The sequence below is a fragment of the Hemiscyllium ocellatum genome, chromosome 24, assembly GCF_020745735.1.
Source record: "Hemiscyllium ocellatum isolate sHemOce1 chromosome 24, sHemOce1.pat.X.cur, whole genome shotgun sequence".
Classification (NCBI taxonomy): domain Eukaryota; kingdom Metazoa; phylum Chordata; class Chondrichthyes; order Orectolobiformes; family Hemiscylliidae; genus Hemiscyllium; species Hemiscyllium ocellatum.
In genome coordinates, this window is record NC_083424.1 from 26,773,213 (window position 1) to 26,794,481 (window position 21,269).

General features: G+C 37.6%; 1 protein-coding gene across 5 annotated transcripts in view; it reads right to left on the bottom strand.

Annotated features, from left to right (window-relative positions):
• The window catches only part of sh2b3 (SH2B adaptor protein 3), a 177,583-nt gene that overhangs the window by 53,527 nt on the left and 102,787 nt on the right, over positions 1–21,269 (bottom strand). For all 5 annotated transcript variants that reach the window (XM_060843976.1, XM_060843972.1, XM_060843974.1 and 2 more), the window contains exons 3-4: positions 8,833–8,934; positions 2,124–2,215 (exon numbers count right to left, since the gene is read on the bottom strand). In XM_060843976.1, coding sequence (XP_060699959.1) covers positions 2,124–2,215; positions 8,833–8,934 — 194 coding nt within the window. The remainder of the gene's footprint in view (positions 1–2,123; positions 2,216–8,832; positions 8,935–21,269) is intronic.

A 21,269-nucleotide genomic window follows, 5' to 3' on the forward strand; every position in this document is an offset into this window, starting at 1 on the left:
AGAAGAAGAATCAGTTCCCCAAAGGGTTAATAATGGGTAAACGTACTAGACAATAAACATCAGAAAGCTGCAAGTTTACTTTTCAGAGACCTGACTTAAGCTCAGTGCTACCATATGGCAGGCATTAGGTAAGAACAGAATCAGTTCAGCTGCAATCAAACTTTGTCACAACCAAATAGCTGATGGGAACTTTTTTTCATCTTGACTCAAAGAATTGCCATGGGTCAGAAAGTCACTGCCTTCAGAGAAAACAGACCAAAGTAAGTCAATCTATTGCAGCTCTATTTGTAGGTGCATAGAGAATTTGACCCACTTTTATGTATTGTCTTCAGATTCTATTGCAACACAATGTTGAGTTTTCTGCTAGTCTGAGAATACAATCTCTCTTTCCCAGCATCTTCATCTCTGCCAAAATGGTGATACGGCAAGCTTAGTTTTTGAGAGAGATTTCACAGAATTTAAGTGATTACAACTGCCCAGTTTCTTGAAAATTGAATAGATCAAAGGTACAACTCCAAATGTTTGTCACGTAACAAATTTTGTGGTTATAATTTTTATCACTGAGTAATGCTGTGGTTTCCCGACTTGCTGGCCTACATGATCTCTTTTCAAAGCTCTTAAAATAGTTTCATATTGGGTCTCCTTTATAGCTGGTAGATCAAAAGGTGAAGCGAGCCTTGCTCATTTCAGGGCTGCAGAATACATAAAACAGTATTGTTATCACATGATACACTCAGGAAAGCACTGGAATAGGTGAGACTGAAGGTGGCAAAGGCATGGATGAGAATTTCAGCAGCAGAGGAACTGAGGAAGAACTGGAGTCAGGTGAGGTTAGAAACATTGTCACATGGCAATCTTGACGTCAACCCAAGTTTGGTCACCCCTTTCATAGGTCTATTTAACCTTTATTAATTTGCAATATTATCTAAATACTATGCATACATTTCAGAGCTGATCCAGAGCCTATGTCACTTAAATATATTTATTTTAACAAACCAAAACAATCTTGTTGAGATACAAAACACTCTATCCAATGTATCTATTCACCATGTGATGTGATGACTATCAACATCCTTTTAAAGAAGTGAAAGTCACATTGTAACACAGCAGTGTTCAGCAACTAACATACAATAGATTTGATTTACAAAACAGTTGCCTTGTTTTACAGAACTGCCAATAGTTAGTACAAGGAAAAGGTTGCTGCTGGTTTAATAGAGAAATAACTCAATTTTTAATGAAAATGTTCTTATTTCTCTCATCTTATGGCCTTCGATGGGATGCTACATAAAGATAATTTCTTCTTTTTCTTATACCAAATACACTTCAACAAACTGCAGATTGTACTATTTCCAATTCTGAGGCCAAGGATGTTCCAAAGAGGGGAGTCAGAATAAATACTTTATTTTTTTTTAAAGTGTGACCTGAATATAATGAGATAACAAAACATAAAGTTCAGATCCTGCTTTGTATATGCAAATTTCTTTTACACAAATCCACATGATAATTCAATTAACTCACATCAACTCACTCATCATCTTACTATTACAATGTCTGATTGAGTTACCAATTTACAAGAAAACATTTTCACACACCTGTGCGATGTGAACGAACAGATGTTGAATCAGACAGCTGGTTGAAGCACCAAGAAAGCAGTGAGGGCTCAAGACAGTACATTAATTAAGCTCTTCAGAAGAGACTTAATGTCATATTAATGAGAAGAATGAAGGCAAAAAAGTAAAAAAAAATGAAAGAACTGCAGATGCTGGAAATCTGAAACAAAAACAGAAATTGCTGGAAAATCTCAGCAGGTCTGGCATCAACAATGAAGAGAAATCAGAGTTAATGTTTCAGAACTTCAGTCCAGAAGAAGGGTCACTAGACCCAAAATGTTAACTCTGATTTCTCTCTACAGATGCTGGCAGACCTGCTGAGATTTTCCAGCAATTTCTGTTTGTCTTTGAAGAAGTAACTTATAGAATATAATATTCCAGATACCAGAAATCAGACTTTGAATATTTATTCCTGTGTAATTGTGCAATTGTAATGATGATCCCAGGCTGCACAGTAAATGGACTTTGTGCATTCACATGTTGAAAGGAAAGCAAAAAAAAACTGAGTCTTACCATGCGTTTATACATTCTCTAATATCTGTTGTCCATAAATTCAACTGCTGATCATTGCTAGCTTCAAAAATAACTTCTAAGAAGCTGTTGACCTAGTTCAAGGGAAAAGAAGAGAAATGTCAAGATTCAGCAAACGGCTTCAACAAAAAATCAAAAATCTAACTTTGCTTCCTTGAGACTCCATGCTGCAATTCACCTCAAAGTCACTTCTGTGCCTTTTCTAAAGAATTAATGCTTTTATAGAATTACTTTTTTAGATAAATGATTTGCTTAACTTGTGGGATTTCACAACTTGGCTTCTTTCCAAATTTTCATGACAGATCTATTTTATAGTCATTAAATTATTGCTAAAATTTATTTTTCCAACAATAAAAGAAACTCAAGCAGATAACCAAGTCTACATAATACAATGAGAAGCAGAAACATATTCATGATCTCAAGACTAATTATTCAAGCTGCCCTATGGCATGTATCTTTCCCCAATTAAAAGGGCAAGCAGATAACTTGCTCCAAGGTCTCTGTCAATGCTATCCTGTCACAAGCTACTGCAAACTGCAGCGTAGCAAATCAGAATGCTGACTTCATCTACTTTTCTTTGACATAGCAGTAAATCACCTGATCTTCCCATCCCCTTTTCTGGATTGCACAAACAATCCCTGACAGAAGAACTGTGAATGCAAGCCTACCAATCCTATTTGATAGTATATCAGTATATCAAAGCATATATATGAATCACAAATGATAAGAAAAGTGTGTATGACTGTGTTAAGCATTTGGATATTTGTGACAGTTATTGACTGAAGAAGCTAGATGCATTTAGCATAGAAATAGAAAGTTACCACTAGTTCTGAAAGTAAATCACTTAAACATTTGTTAAATTGCATTTACAAAATTATTGTATTTAGGTTTGTCAATTATTAGATTTGTTTTGATTTTTTCATGTGTACACTGCTAGGAAACCGGCATATTGTTCATTCCTAATTGCGTTTGAAAAGGTAATGGTGAATTACCTTCTTGAAATGTTGCCATCCATTTGGTATACTGTCCTATTAAAAAGTGAGTTCCAGGATTTTGACCCAGCAACAGTGAAGGTAAAGATATAGTTCCAAGTTAAGATGGTGTGACTTGTACGTAGGTGAATAAGTTGGACATGGGATTGCAAAATACAAGCATGTTTAGGGGTACTCTGTATGTTTGTGAATTTTGAACCATTTGTTATTGGTGGTGTTACAGTCTTAGACTATGAATTTGTTTAATTAGTTTAGTGCTTGTCAATATACAGTCCTACTATTTTAATCATTTGAAAGTCTCAACTTTTTGGGTACATATTTAGTAATGTGATTTAAAGCTGAATGGGATTTTGTAGGAACAGTATAAATGTGGATGTCAATATAGGTCGTTCTTCTATAATGTGATGGTTGTGTTCTTGTGCAACCCCGCATTATAGAAAAGTCATGCTATAGAAACAGTGCTGAAAGTGTTGGTGATGTAATCGCATTACAGCAACACATATTTTAAAAGTTTGAGCTTTAGAAGCAGTGTCCGCAATTCGGAAATTGCATTACAGCGAATTCACATTAACAAAACGCACGTTATTGCAGAACAACCTGTAGGTCTGTTGAAGAACTGTTGAGCAAAGGGATACTATCTTGTAAGCTGAAGTCATGTTTCAGAGTTGCTGGTTGAATAGAACCTAAAATCATGAATGGCAACTAGCCAACAACCATACTTAATGGTGGCATTGAAGGAAACAAATGTTTTCAATTTCTGGCTTTTGAGAGTTCCACTGTGATTTGGTTGCGCTAATGTGACGGTGTTAGGTTAACTATTTGTGTTTGTTTGTGGTTTTGTGGTTGTGCACTTTTTAGTATACTTTTCTGCATGCATGCACTTGTGATTTTTTTCATTCTTTGTCCTATGTTAATTATTAGGAATTTGCTAGTTTGAAAAGTTTGTTATTTTTTCTCAGGCGTTTGAGCTGGCAGTCTTCAGCAAGGCCCAAGACCGAAAAGTGGAACTTTTAGGCTGTGTCAGACAAACAGGAGCAGGGCAACATTCTTGGAGCAGGTTGGACCTGAAGCTGAGAAAATAGGTCAACAACTTTTTTTTCCAGCAGCAGGGAAACCATTTGTCAAGACATGGATTGTATGTGTTTTCTCAAAATTAATTTGCAACATTAAACCCCATCTTAATCAGAGAATGTCAGTCTTCAAGACCGCAGGCATACCACCTCACGGTGAGCTGTGCTGCAACAGCACCATCTAATGGTTTTCTGTCACAGCATGACATGCAAATGTTGACAGTGGTTTGTCCCTTTACAAACCATCAACGTATAAAACATAACTCAAAATTTGCAGTATGAAGTGAGAACTTTGCACAATACTTTAAGTTGCAAATATAAATATATTTAAATCTAACTGAAGTCTTCAAGGTATTAACGGTAAATTCAAAAGATAAAGCAACTATTTCCATTGGTTGGGGATTCTAGAGCCAGGGGTGTAATCTGAGTATTACAGCCAGAGAGATGTTAGAAAGTTCTCCTATACCCAAAAGGTGATTAATGTTTATAATGCTCTTCCACAAATGGCAGTGGATGAATGATCAGTTGTTAAATTTAAATCTGAGATAGAGATATTATTCTGTCACACAAAGGTATTCAGAGAAATGGGCTACAGCAAGTATATGAAGGTAGGTCACAGATCAGCCATGATCTCCTTGGATGGTGGAACACACTTGAGGCTGTATTGCCCTACTCCTGTTCCTAAATTACTTGATTTTCCAAGAGTCTGTGAATAATAAGTCCAAATTATGTGAAGCCCAACCAAGGTGGTCTATTTAGGTCACTAGTAAATTTGTTACCATTTCATCCAAACCCATTAACTCCGACCCTTGAAGTTCTGCAATTTGGTCATGATGTCACAGCTTCTCAAGTGAAGTCTTAGTGTGCATGGTACCATTACTATTTGTGTAATGCATATTAAATATACCCAGAAGTTTGGTTCATTACAGGTTATTGGCTATGTTAATAAATGTTTGATATGAATGATAAGATTCATAAAGTACAATGGCAGAGTACAATTAGAATTTGGTACTGTCAGCCCTGTGGTACTTGTCCACTTAAGTCCAGCTGACAAATATTGGGACGTTGTTCAATTATTAGGGAGAGAGTAGAATCAAAGCTGACCTTTCTTCACCCGACGTATATGAACCCTGACTGATTTTTCTCTTCTCTGGCCAAAGTTCACAACAACAGATAACCATTTTGCTTTTGTCTGAGCGGAGGCCAGGAAACTCAATACAGACTGGAAATCAAGTTTTGCACATTCAGGCCTGAATGGCTCAGTACCACACAATAAAGCACATTAGAGTACTGCTGACATTCAATGCAAAAATGCAGGGTTGATTTTTTTTTTGACACTAGAAATGGTGAATTAACAGATATGAGGAACAATTTAGGAAAAAAATAACTGAGGACATGTATGCTGGAATCAATAAGATAAAGGAAAATGGCTTTGTCTGTTGGATCTCAATGTCATCCCAATGGGATGTTTTTCATGACTTTTGTTTCAGTTAGAAAAAGAACTGACTAAATGGGGCTGTTACCTAAGGAATTCATAAATAACATGATAATTATTCCTCAAAATTACTTGTAGTAAGTGTCCTAGCCTGTGCTGAGCATTTGGCCTCCAAACTTCAAGGTACTGTATTTAAATCCACTGAATCAAGTTGGGCAAATTGTTCTCCCATTTTAGAACGTAGAAAAGAATATCAAAAAGGGTGTTTCTAATAGCATACGCATTGAAGTATGTACATGATGGGATTAGGCTGAACATGTAATTGGACCAAGAGAAAGTCATAGAAGCCGTTTTTGGAAAACACTGTCATTCCAGCCGAGTCTAACTGTAGTATCAGAATGATGTATTGGAAACTGACATTTGTAGCATTCAACCAGGAGGGAATTAATGCCTTCAGAAGGGCAACCTGACAGAAAGGAAGAAAAGATAAAAGCCCTAAATTTTTAATTTTTAATTTCAACTTCAATTTCAACTATATTTTTCAAATGAGAAGCAGGAATAGTGCTACCATCTCCCATCTGGAGATTTTTCAAGAAATAACAGAGTTGAAGGAGGTAACACGGTTGATTTGATGCACAGACTTTCAAAGGTTTTCAATACAATGGCAAACAACAAATAAGAAATGTTTTGGTTCATGTAATAAAAGGCATAGTAGCAACATGGATACAAAATTGCCTAAGTGATAGGTAACAGGATCAAAACAGAAAATCACCAGTGGATTTTTTTTTCAACTGAAGGATGGTTAGCACTGGAGTTCTCCATGAGTTAGTATTGAGACGCTTGCTTTCCCAGATCCATATCAATGATGTGTAACTTGTGCAGAAGACAATTTCAAAGTTTGTGGATGATTTGAAACTTGGAAGATCAGTAAAAATGTGTGGAGGACAGACTAGAACTTTAATAGGACACTGACAAGTTGAAGTTGACAGATAAGTGGCAGATGAAGTTCCATGCAGAGAGGTGTAAGCTGATGCATTTTCATAGGAAGAATGTGGGCAGACAATGTAAAGAGTACAAATCTAAAGGGGATGCAGAAGAAGGGCCAGTGTGCATATATGTACAAATCACTGAAGATGACAGGATGAGTGGAGAGAGCATTTCAGACAATATCCTGGATGCCAAACTATAAGATTTGGATACATTGCAGTTCATGTGGAAGGATGTTAAAGACTGGTTCCAGGATGACCCTCCAGGGGTCAAGCAAAAACTAAACACATAATTGGATAAATTTTCCACGATTTAACTGCAGGTTATTTGAATTCCTCCTTCAACTTGCATCAAGGACACAAAGTCATAAACAGGTATCGTAAACGTCTTCAGGGAGGGCCAAGCTTCTGAAGCAAGAGGTGAAGGCCTCTGCAATTGTTGAATATACACAAAACTAACCAACAGCTGCAAAGCTTGCACGTTGAAGGAAGATAAACTTGTTCATCAGACAAGCCTGAAATTCTGAATGAAATCCTCCACAAAGGACCTCAAGGGATGCATTATAATTGTCCAATATACAACTGAAGGTAGAAAGAATTTTGGTTGTTGTACTCTTCCAGAAATGTGATGCTGGAGCCAGCGAATTAACTTCAATAAAAAAAAACACCACAAAAATGTCATAAAATGTGGATTCCAGATTGGTGAGGTGTGGTGTTTCTTTGTTGAAACAGAAACATCCGTAACTCACTGACAATAGATAACGATGAAAGTGTTTCACAGGTTAAAGTATCGAGATAAACCAATACCATCAGTGCAGTAACTTCATTGTTTGACTGACATCACCAGGAACAGTTTGCACCATTCAGAACACTGCTCATAATGCATCTTAAATAATACATAACATAGGTTATTACTAAGCGCCTTATTACAACAGCAGCAAATGGTGCTCATAGCAACAAAGAATTCAATGCTGCACAACTAGTGTAATTCCACAACACAAAAATGTCCTCAAGGCACATTGACATTACCTAAGCTACACCCATTTACACCAACTCTTAATAGATTTTCTGGTCACACAATATCCCTTCCTAGTTCACATTAGTCGATATTGCAATTTCTTCTTTTAAGCTTATCCCGCTCTCCTTTAAATTGACTGTCCTAACCCTCTATTCAAAAATACCAGCCCCTCACTCCACTCTCATTTCAAGTTACTAACCCATCCCGACCCTTCATTTCATTTCCAAAGCACTTGAAAGTGCTGTCAACTCATCTCCAAAATCTGAAAGCATGTCATTAGTTTTTATATGGATACTGAAGATGCCCAAGTACCACCTCCCTTTATTCCTGTACTGTTGCTAAATTATCAGAGAGCGAATTCAACATCAGATATTTGAAAACCAGAAATTGCCTCCAATTAAATATCAGGAAGAATGAAACTACTTTTCAGTCCCTGCTACAACCTCTAGTTCTATCTACTGACTCCAGCTCTCTCCCTAGCAACCACCTGAGATATAACCAGTTTGTTTGCAACCTTGTTGAAACATTTGCCACAAGGTTGAGCTTCCAGCTTCATATTTGTGCCGCCCATACGACCAACTTTTCCTGTCTCAGTTAATCACCTGCTGAAATCCTCATTTAGCTTTGCTATTTTTAGCCTCAACTACCCCAAAGCTAGTCTCCCATATTGTACCCCTTACAAACCCGAAGTCAGGCAAAAACTCTGTTGCTTCATGTCTCAACCTGTACCAAGTCCCATTCTCTATTAGCCCTGAGCTTACTGACAACCTACACTGATTTGGATTTTAAAATTCTCATTTCTGTTTTCAAATCCCGACATGACCTTGCACCCCTGCAGCCTCACTATTAATAATTGACTGTGTTGTTGGTGCACCTTCAGCTCCCATGATGTTAACCCATCCAGATTGATGGTCTTGCCTGTATTTGCCACTGTTCCAATTCTGGCATGGCCTTCTTTCGTCTCACCCCTCCCACCACTCCCCTACCTCCAACTACCTCATTTCCTCCTTTCAGACACTCTTTACGACTTACCTCTTTGATTAAGCTTTTGAGCACTTGACCCAATATCTCCTAATTTGGTGGCAAATCACATTTTGTTTAATAATGCACCTGTGAAGTACCTTAGGACGTTTTGTTCAGGATACTCTATAAATAAGTTGTTGTAGTAGTAGTTATCAACTGTTATTTACCTTTAGTACAAAAGTGTTTATGTTGTCTGGTGTCTCGAGTTGAGTACACTTCCTTATCTCTGTAATTGCAGAACAAGGAGTACTGTGCTTCGGTTTTGAGCACTGAAAAAGATGTATAAACAGAAAAAAATTAGAATAAATTGGTTACAAGATTCATTCTTCTGTGATTGTAATCCATCTCCAGCATCTCAACAGTAGTGTCTTCATGTGACCAGTCTACAATGAAGGTTTTAATGAACAATGCCTTCTTTCTGCGCACTCTAACGTAGTTCTCACTTCTTTCAATGTAGTCACAATATCAGTGCAGTGTTAGTGTTCAGATAAACATTTGTGGAGTTTTTAATAATCCGTGGCTCTATACAGATTTTAAATCAGGCTTTTAATTCACTTGTGAAAACAATTTACATAATGCACTGGGAGAACAAAAGCCAGAATGTGCAGCTGACCGGAAATTGCTCTCTGCTTACTAATGGGAAACCCATCATGACAGATTTTGGCAGCACCAATTTGGCAAAGCAGAATGTGAATAACTCGAAACTAGAATCTAATAGAAAATGAACTGCTGCACCAAAGCACAGGTTTCGCAATGGCAAGTACTGTGCTTAGTAACACATTACTGATCCTCAAGGCAGGAAGTCAAGTTTGTTGATAATATCCTATTATTGGGACACAATGTTGCCAGGATTAGACTGTTGGCTAGGTCAGCGGTATTAATTTACAATCACAATGCCACAAAATTCCATCTGCAATGTAAATGGATGCCACATTTCAGTAGCAGCAGGCATAGAAAATGGTGTACAGCATTAATCAAAAGTAGTAATTTACTGATGAATGTTTCTGGATGACCAAGTGACATGCTTTTGCAGGCAGTGTACGTGTTCAGTTTTCCTATAGCTAAAAGGTGTGTGCCTTTGCTTCCAGAGATGGTGTTTATATCATTGGTACAGCACTTCAGCTAGTGGAAATGCAGCTGAAAAACCCTTCAGTAACCATCAGTAGTGCTCTTTGTGCCTGAGATTGGTGCTGCTAAAGAAAAATGTCGCTATAGGCAGCAGTAAGCCAAATGCAGCATTAAACATAAGAACACCATTGAAACAATTCAGACTCTGCAAGACTGGATGAATAATCCCAATGATTAATGTGACAACAGGTGTATTGTAAGTAAGTTATGTCTTTCCATCTTACTCAGTGTCTTTTCATCACAAACCTGTTCAAAATTTACAAAATCTAACCTTTCTGCATCATGCAGTTCTGCACAATACATAGTTGATGCCCTGAAAATAGCAATTCTTACCGCATCCATACATTTTTGATCGTATAGTGAACAATATATGAAATAGGAACTTCAGGAAACAACATTTTTCAAGGTCCTTATTTCTTAACCTTTAAGAATTAGTTAGTCACTGGAACAAAACCTTAGCACTTGTACAGAACAGAGCACAGCACAAACTGCTCTCCAAGACTTTCTGTGAACCAGTAGCTCACTATAATTCAAGACGGCTCTCATTCTATCACAGGATTACTACATTTAATATCAGGCACTTCTCATAGTACCATAGTTCAGCACAATTTTTGTAAGATAGTTAAGAACACCAAACAAATAAAGCTACTATAACTATGAAGCTATTCCGAGCAACATGTTATAATGATTAAAATCTATTTTAAAACCCCTGTGTGGTCCATTTGCAAATATCTTAGGGAAGAAGGAAAGATTCCAACAATCTGACTGTTAATGCTTTGCATCTGGACCATCTTTATTCACTACATTTATTCCCCCACCCACACAAGTATACTTACATGTACATACTCTATAACATAGTCCATCATATTATCATAATCCCAACTGCTGGGGAAAGTTTAAGCCAGCCTAAATATCTAAGAAATATCCCATATCACAATATTCATGATGGAAAATTTCTGGATGAAATCTGTTTCTTAAAGAGCTTTTTCAGATATTGGTAAATCTTAATTGATTTCTTAACAGAAATTAGGTACAACCATATTCAACATCAAACAATTGCTTAAACGAGCAAACAAACTAAAGGAGGAACATACTTTGTGTTTATATATGGCTATTCAAGTCCTCAGCATATTCTAATGTACTTTAAAACTAATAAACAACAAACCAACTTGTTAAATTTAATCACACCCACCATAAATATTTATTACCTCTAACCTCGGTGCACTATGGTTGCAGTATGTACCATCTACAAGATGTATTGCAGCAACTTACCAAGCCTTCTTTGGCAGCTCCATCTAAACCAATGACCTTTACCACTGAGCAGAACAAGAGCAGTACTCCAACAGACTTCAAGAAGTTCAACACCATCCAATACAAAGCAGCCCACTTGATAATAGTCCATTCTGCAACATAAATATTCAGATTCTCCAGGCTATACTGGCACCAGCAAAACATGCTATTGACAAGAAGCGCTGAATCAACTTACTCAATCCTCCTTTGACAGCATCTTGAGCCCTGATTCAGTGCATGGGCTGTGAGCCCCAACACCAAGAGCAGTGAGACCTGGGACAGCATGTGTGCTGCAAACCCCAGAGCAATGCACCCCAAGAGGAGACCGGCACAGAAGCAGTAGTCCTGGCACTTACCATGGAGCAGCTGAGTGCCAGTATGAAAGGGTCTAGGGCTTGGCAGGGAGCAGGATGGCTCTGGGGTTTGGTATGGGCAGTCAGACCACATATCAGACTCTGCACTGAGCTGCTAAACTGCAATGTCTATTGAAATGTCCTACCTTACTGCAATGTCAACCCTTTAATGATATCCTATTTTTAAACTTAGTTTTCAACTCAAAGTAATGCAACTACTTATATTTCTCTGCTGTATCAAAGATTTGTACTTAGGTACTTGTACTTAAGATGTAGCCATAAGAAGGAAGATACTGTAAAAGCTTTCCACTATACTTCTACAATGGAGTACACGTGACAATAAAAGAATATTTATTCTATTCTATCTGAGAACCAACCACCTAGAAGGATTTTATGTCCTATGTTCTATGTCCTATAAAACAGTTCTGTAAATTGAATCATTGCTATTTTGTGGCATATACAAAAACCAACTTTTTAGCTAACTGATCCAAACAGCAAAAGATGAATAAGCATTTAAATAAGCTTTGGTTAAGTCTTAAATTGTAGTCAGAACACTGAGATCTTTGTGTGTAGTTAGAAGGGTCAACTGAGCTATGGTTGAATATCAATTTGAAATTTGGCACTTCCCAAAACTGGAGCACTTTAATCATGTTATGTTCCATCTTTCATTATCTGTTACATTCTATTTACGAACAAGCCTCCCTTCCATACTATTTAAATAATTACTCTAGTAAGGGTACATCAGTTATATCAGGAAGTGCTCTCTCTCTCTCTCTCTCTCTCTCTCTCACACACATATTTAAAATGCCTTTCTCTGGAAGGGATTGGTGGCATTTAATTGCGCAGGAGACTGGTAGATAGTGAACATAACTCTTCCTCACCTCAGCCTGGATTAAGTTTGAGGTGAGAAGCTACATAGATGTTTTTCCAAACCCACACCCAATGAAGATGCCCTTATATGGGCAACTACTGCTGACTAAGGGGCCTCAAATCACTGCCACTAAATTCAAGCGCAGGTTCCAAGTAGAAGCCCAAAAATCAAATTCAGAGTTTCCATCTGACTCCTGGGTGGAACAGAGTACCTATTCCAAGAGACAGCGCCTTGCTCCACAACACTGCCTTCAATGCACAATGCACAAAGCCAGCAGCTTTCTACGGTGGGATTTCCCCAAAGACTTTGGCCAGATGTCCAGCTGACAGGTGAAACTTACATTGCCTTCATTAATTACTGCCTTGTCTCTGCAGAATCACCTTTCAAAGTTCCCAGAAAGAGCTTGGGGTCAATTAATACATAAGGAAGTCAATGCACTCCTTGCTTATTTAATAACCCCATACTCCGTTCACAAGCTTGAATTAATCATACTGCTGAAGAACGCCCTTGTCCTGATAAAGCACAAAGTAGAATTTTGTCCATATGTGCAAATAATGATCTATCCCACTGTGTATTATCACAGGGATGGTTATCTGCAATATAGCCATACATAAGAAACTGTGTAGGTTTTGCATAATTCTAAAGAGATTTTCTTTTAACTCTTAAATACCTTATATCAAAGTACTAACGCTAGTAAGGCATCAATAACATGGAGTCATAAAAGAAAACATTTATTGGAGTCTCGATTGTGGTCTCTCTGGCCAGAAGTGTCTGATATTAACAACATATTAATAACAGGAGTGTTATTAAATATAATTTGATATCAATAAATGATATTAAGGCAAATATAATCTGGTCCCAAAAAAGTTATATTGGGACAGATGACCAATAACTTTGTCAAAGTAAGGATTAAGAAGCTTTGTGAAGGATAGAAAGGCAGAAAGGGTCTCGGGAGAAAATTCCAGAGCTTATGGACGAGGTAGCTGAAGACACCCAAAAAACAAACCAATTATAGAGTTACCCTTGGAATTAATGTCAAAATTCTTGCTTGGCTAACGTTTTCAATGGAAAAAGATAGTGGTGACTGTGTCACAAAATTACAATGTTTTTCTTCTTCAACTCAATGTGTTCATAGCAAAATCACAGAGCAGGTGTAGCAGCTAAGAATCTGTACTACAGGCTTCCACCTATCTAAATATTGCATCTCAATAACGACCTTGGAAAAAAGTCTCCTTTGCCCCTTGTTTCATTGGCATTGTCCTTTCTAAAACATCATCAATTACTCATTTTTTTAAATGGGCTATGCATCTTTGACAATGGATATTTGGATTTAGAATTTAAACCGAAGTAACCCATGTAAATAAAACATTTCCCAAACACATTATCATCAGGAGATTTAATGCCAATTAATTGATTCTCATAATTATTTACTCTTTATGGGGTTTAAATAATTTAGCAAAAACTATCTGTTTTATTTACTTAAATTCAAACATTTGGATAATTGATATTTTTCACAAATTCTAACGTTCAAAGAACACTGCACAAAAACTAATGTTACATTTATCATCATACAACTTTAAAGTATTTCTGGCAGCAAATTTCATTGAGATATTGTGATCCATCATACTCATTTATTCAAAGTACTCAAGCCCAATTGCATTATGATGTCTGAATGTCATATTCCATTCTTATTAAGAGATTTCAGGATTTATACTAATGTTTTGGCAACCACATTCTATAAATCTTTCTGCTTATAGCTAAGCCCAAAGGTAGATGGTGACAGTTTCTATTACACGAATACAGGATTTTCAAATGTGGTTTGGAGATCATGTTCAATTATTCCATCAGTATGTGTCAACTTCAATCAGAGGACAGCACTTTATCAGAGTCAAAACATTGTGGATGTGGAGTCCCCAGTTAAAAATAGAGAATACAATTTAGGGTCACACTTCAGTGCAGTAATATGAGATTGCTCAGTATTAGAGGTGCTGCTCTGCAGAAACACTTTAAATCAAAATCCCATTAGACTACTTTTAAAAAAAATTGCAGTTTCCTAATCAGCATTCTTCCCTTAACCAACAGTCTGAGAATAAATGGTCTGGTCATTTAGATCGTTGCTGTTTGACAGGCCTTGTGGCATGCAAAAGGGCCAATTCATTTCAGTTTTACATTGTATATGCAGCACTTGCATTCTGAAAGATGTGGATTCTTAAAAGTTCCTTATTCTTTTCACATTTTTGTGAAAAATCAAAGATCAGCATACCTAGAGAAGTCTAAACTGGTCCGTACATTAGCAATGGCCATAAATGACCTCCAATCATTGATACAAGAACATTCCCTAAAGACATTATTGGAAAATATTGAGAAAGAGTAAACATTAACTCCAACTTTCCTACAAAATGTTGTAATTGTTGCATCCATTATTAATATTCACTATAAACCAATCCATCTGAATATAACAGATTAATGACTATCTAGAGGGAGTGAGGCAAGATATGGTTTCAGTCAGAATGTTGTCACATCATCTAATAGATGTTGCATCATAACAAAATATAAAAATGCATTTCCAAATTTATTGATCTACATATTCCCTGTCTGTGACCCTACTGCTAGCTTTACACAAACACTACCTTTGTCCTCATTACAGGTTATACCCATGCCTGCAGCAAAAGGCAGTATTTTGAAATTGCTCTGTAGTTCTTTTTGGTTCCTCGTCAAGAAGGTTACGAAATAAATTATGGTACAGATTGTAGCAAGGTCAGAATGACGTTTTGACAATAGTGTGGTGTTGAAGACTAAGCAGTTTTTTTTCTGAACAATGACAATAAGTTAAGGTCTTGTTGGTCTACTGAAATCTAAAAAGCAGGCTTTCTCCTTTTTTGAAGAAAAAACAAAATTCTAATCAGTTGTGAAATATGAAATTGGTATTAATTGTCAAGCTTTTATAAAGAGCATTCCTTAGGTTACTCCACCCACCAATTACCAGAAAATACTGCCATTTGGCACTGACTGGAATGTCACAGGATTGTTAGTGCAGGAGGAAGCCATTCAGCCCATCTTAAATGCCCCACTGTGTGAATGACTATTTCACTTAGAGGCGTTCCTTTGCCTTCTCTCTTATATGGTGCGTTTCCTTTTCAAATGATAGTCAAATTCCCTTTTGAATGTTTCAAATGAACCTACCACACTCTCAAGACAATGCATACCAGACCTTAATCACTCACAACACAGAAAAGATTTTTCTCATGTTACTTCTGTTTATTTTGCTAATTACTTTAAATCAGTGCCCTAACATCCATAATCCGTCCACAAATGGGAACTGTTTTGCCCTAGCTACTCTGACCATACTCCTTAGGATTTTGAATACCTCCGTCGAATTTCCTTCCAAGAAAAGTAATTTCAACTTCTCCAACTTATGTTTATAATTGAACTTTCTCATCCTTGGAGATCTTTTCTGTCTCTCTCCAATGCCTTCACATTTTTCTTTCAGTGCAATGTCTAGAAAGGGATACAACATACCACCAGAGGTCAAACAGGGATCTTGCTCAAGTTCTCCACACCCTCATTTGGACGGTTTCTTGGGGGTGAGAAGGGTGGGGTGGACATAAAATCCCATTCCAAACATATTGCCCAAAGTCTGAGTGAATCACACCTGCTAATGGCCTTTTCTTTTAAAACAATGTTATAGTTAAATCTATCATGAACAGATTATCTGCTGATTCTGGGAGAAGTAGTTTTAACACACAAACACAATAAAATAATTGCCAACTAACAAATACAATATGAATTCTGATGCAATTGTGTAAAAATCCAATGTACAAGTTCACTGTGGATTCCAGAATGTTGAAAAGTTTTAAAAAGTTACAAAACATTCCAAGCTGGGGGTGTGCCCAGAAACAAAGCAAAATAAAAATTTGTTGCTTTTCAATATTTGTTACCACCCTGGGCATAACTCTGTCTGTCAAGGTCCATGGACAGTGAAACGTTTTTCAAGCTTGAAATTATTTTGCAATATAAATGATGGTGGGACTATCAACATTCACTGTCATTAGTCTTCTAGAACTGACAGCTATTTCTAGCACTCGCACAGACCAGAAATTGTTGTCAATGGTGTTATATTTTTCCACAGGGTGCAGTGATGAGGTCCCTTCCCAAATGTATTCAACTAAAAAGCAATGAATTGACATTTTGTTGATATATTCATTAATGAGATGGGGGAATTGCTGGTAAAAGCAGAATTTATTGCCCAAACTTAATGTCCTCAAGAAGATGATAGCATTCTACCTTCTTGAACTGCTATAGTCAGCCAATATGGTGTAAGTGCATCCACAATAGATAGGGAGTTCGAAGTCAAGATGATGTGTTAACTGTAGGGGAACATGCAGGCCGTGTTACTCACATGTACCTTGTCCTTCAAGGTGTACAGGCCAGGAATTTGAAAGGTGCTGTCAAAGAAGCTTCTTGCACATAGTAGGCACTACAGCAATTTGCACTGAATGTTTAAGATGTGGAGAGACTGCCAGTCAAGCAAGCTCCTTTGTTCTAGATGGCATTGAGTTTCTTGAAGGTTATTAGAGCTAACCCATGCATAAAGTGGAGAATACTACATCACACTACAGACCTTTGTAGATGGTCGTCATGGCTTTGGGAGTCAAGGAGGAAGCGAGTACTATTCTTGCACCACTGAAAATTTATAAAAAATTACAAGTGATTGAATAGGTGTATTTGAACTTTTAACATTGTAACAATTTCATATTTCCTATTCACTGACCCTGAAAGCATCGTTTTATATTTGCTGAATGCCAAGCAACTCAATTTTGATAACAAACCTAGATTTTTACTATAATTTCCAGAGTTTTGTCCAGCTGTGAAACACTGTTAACCTTGTTGAAAACTGCTCGAATTGAATTAGATTGCCTCCTGATTTCTCAAAGCCTGTTCACCATGAACAAAGCACAAATCAGGAGCGTGATGCAATATTCCCTACTTGTCTGAATGGGTGTAGGTCAAAAAACATTCAAGAAACTTGACACCATTCAGGATAAAGCAGCTCATTTAGTTGATACCCTATCTAATATTTCAACCTTCACTCTCTCCATCACCAGCAGAGTGTCAGCAGCCATTAGAATGATTATAATAATTCCCTAAAAACTCCTTAAACAGCACCTTCCCAAATTGAAAAGAGTGGCACTGGAAAAGCACAGCAGGTCAGGCAGCGTTCGAGGAGTAGGAGAGTTGACATTTCGAGCATAAGCCCTTCATTAGGAATGCCTGAGATGTCGACTCTCCTGCTCCTTTTTGCTGTCAAGTGTGATGCTGGAAAAGCACAGCAGGCCAGGCAGCATCTGAGGTGCAGGAGAATCAATGTTTCAGGCAGGAGCCCTACATCAGGTATGCAGGTTACATCAGGAATGCTTTTTGGATGCTGTCTGACCTGTTGTGCTTTTCCAGTGCCACCCTTTTTGACTCTGACTCTCCAACATCTGCAGTCCTCACTTTCTCCTAGCACCTTCGAAATCCTGTCAACTCTACCATCTAAAAAGGACAAGAGCAGAAAATACTTAGGAACACCATCAATTACAAATTCCTCCCCAAAGCCACTTCTCATCCTGTTTTGGAAAAATATCACCATTATTTCATTGTTATTGGAACAAAATCCTGGAACTCGCTCCCTATCAGTACTGCAAATATACATGACCACTTGGACTGTTGTGTGATCCTTGAAGGCAGCTCACCTTAACAAGTGTAATTAGTGTGAGCAATAAACGCAGTATTGCAGGTTATTGTGGTCCAGTGGTACTGTCCTAATCTTTGAGTCAAAAGGCCTGGGTTCAAGTTGAATGTGCTCCAGTGGTGTGTAATAATATCTCTGAGCAGGTGAATTAGAAAATAGATATATATCAATATTGGCTGCTCTTGTGGTGCAGTGGTAGTGTCCCTACCTTTGGGCCAGGAGGCCTGAGTTCAAGTTCCATTTACTCCAGAGGTGTGTAATAACATCTGGGAGATTTAAAAAATCTCCAAAACCATTACTTTTCCAAGAATCACAAAGGCCTTGTATTTTGCACAATATTTATTGACAAGTTTCAGAAAATGAATGCATTAGAATTACTGCAATATCACATAATCAACACTGTATAAATCAACACACTAAAGATCAGAGAGCTTCATCAAGTGTGGAGTACAGAATAGTTCAAAAGTAAAAGATTAAGTCCAATGAAAATATAATTTGAACTGTTCAATTGAACTAAGTGACCCCACTAATCAAAATAAAACTAACGTAAACATCAACATTTGACAGGTCATTACGTTTAACATGAACTGTATCAGCAGTAGTTCTCACCAATAGATTGCCTAAGTGCACAGGGCATCTAAATTCAAGTTACTCAGTATCAAAACCATCACAGGCCATATTAGGAACATAAGAATTAGGACCAGGAGTAGGCAATTCAGCCCTTGAAGCCCACTCCACCATTTAACATGATCATGGCTGGACCTTATCTTGGTCTGAACTCCACTGTCCTGCCTGCTCCCCACAGCTCGTTTTCCTGCTTTTCATCAGAAACATATCTTTTTCTTGAAACTGTTGACTGATTCTGCGTCCACTGCACTTTGGGGCAGAGAGTTCCAGATTCACAACCCTCTGAGAAAAGTAGTTTCTCCTCATCTCAGTTTTGACCCTATCTCCTCTGACTCTATATCTATGACCTCTTATTCGAGAATATCGCGGGAGGTCATCCGTTCAAGGTCTGCCTTATCAGTCCCATAGCATTTTATATCTCAATCAGATTCCTCCATCATTCTTCTGAACTCCAGCAAGTACAAGCCCAAATAATGACTGAAAACAAACAGTTATAAATATAATGTCTATTACCAATATTTAATAAGTCAATTATAGTAGGGCTTGGTTTTTAACCGTTTTAAATATTCCCTAATAATTTTACTACCTAAACATGCTTAGCTTTACAAAGTAGGATATTCAAAGCCAATTGTTTATTTTTCATATGTGAACCTAACCACGAAATGCTGACCAGCTATTCAATTACTGAAGGCATTAAAGCTGACCTCAATCCTACCCACATCTAAAGTCCATGTCTAAAAGAGACAGCTCACTAGTTAGCAACTAAGGGTCAAGGCTCTGTTGATTATTTCATCTCTAGCCAAAGGATGCCAAGGGTAACTAACTCATCACAGAGCAGGAATCAAATATCTTGGTGTGAAATGGAGGCGATGAGAGTCTCTAATAAAGGGCCAGCAAGAGCCACCTTTGAGAAGGCTCACACAGTATTAATGTGCCAAGCAGGCAGCTGATAGGACACCAGCAGGCATATCCTCAGGATCAATGGCAGCTAGGTCTGTTGCCATGTGGCAAGGAACACGATGAGCAAACCTGTGATAGATACTTGTGATCTCCTGGGTTGGGTTTGGGGGTGTGTACATGCATATACATGGGTGGTCTCCTCATTCAAATTAAACTCTCAATGCAAGGTGAGGGACCCAGCTTTGGAATGAGGGGAGGTGTAACTGACAGCCAATCCCTGCCCTCACTAATGACTATCTCCTCCTCCTCCTCCTCGGTGACCCCCACCCTAAGAAATTCCTCCTGCTTCACTCACCTGAATCCAGAGCTCCAAATAAAATCTGAGCCTCTGGTGGATATCTTGCCTACAACAGCCACTGCCTTCCCAGTGGAGCTTTTAAGCAAAAGAGCACTGGCCTCTGATTGGCTGCAAGGGGAGATTGAAGGTCGGAGGCTGCAAGGAGAGGGAATGGAGGTTGTGAAGGAATGAGGCCATTTTTAAACCTGTAAACAAATGAATTTTAAGCTAAATGGGATAAATAAAGCTTTAAATCACTGAGCTAATTAACATGGAATCTCTAGTTTAAAGTTGCATAAGTACAGAATTTATTAAGTTTTTACTTGGGAAAAAATGTAGTGGATCATATTGTAACAAACATTGTAAATTGTTACATTTAAATTGTAAATTGAGATCCAAGGTACATGAAATCACAGAGTAACTGCCTATTTAAAGTATTCCAACTCTATGCATACATAATAGAAATACACTAGCAGTGACCTCACCAGTGGAAGGTATGTTAAATGTGATTGCCTTTCGTGTATAGAGGTATGTGTTAGTTATTTTGTTAATTTATGCCTATTGTCTTGCCCTGATCTAAGTATTGTGGTGACTAAGAAAATATAGCTATCATTGTTGTGTGTTGTGGCTTTAAGTTTCATTGTGAGTTGATAATTACTTAGGGTATTAATGAATTATTCTAATTCCGTTTCCATGTGACTTCAGATACCCCATAAGTCAAAAGGCATTATTACTTTATAAAAGAGTTAGTGAGAATGAAGGGTGGTCCCCAATCATATCTCAAGAGGAAATTTGGAATGAAATGATTATTTTGACCTTTGTTAGAATTGGGAAGGGTGCCAACCTCCACTATCCTAACCAATTAAATGCTCTCCCCACGTCTAAACTTACCACAGGGCAAGAGATTAAAATATCCTCCGTTATCTTCTTGACATACATAGTCCCATCATCTATCAGCTTTACCAACTCTGATTTCAGGGAACCCGAAAGGGGATAAATTACAAACTAACAGCAGAACATGCTATTGAAAGACAACATCAGCATACTAAGAAACTACTGACCTCAACTACTTATTGCATTAATACCACATCCAGGATGGCCATTGTAGCAATAGTCAGCTTCTTCATGGAATGGAACATAATCAAAGTTGAAGAATCACAAATCCAGGTAAAACCATTAGCTCAACACAAAGGAAATAAACTGGAGCAGACCACTATTTCAGTGGTCTGAGAAAACACCATGCCACACAGAATTACAAGTTACTAATTTCTCTAAAGTAAATCAAATGTAGGAAAAGTACAGTAATTATTTCCACATTAGTTTTAATCAGGTATCACTTTCTAACATTCTATAAGTGAAAGATA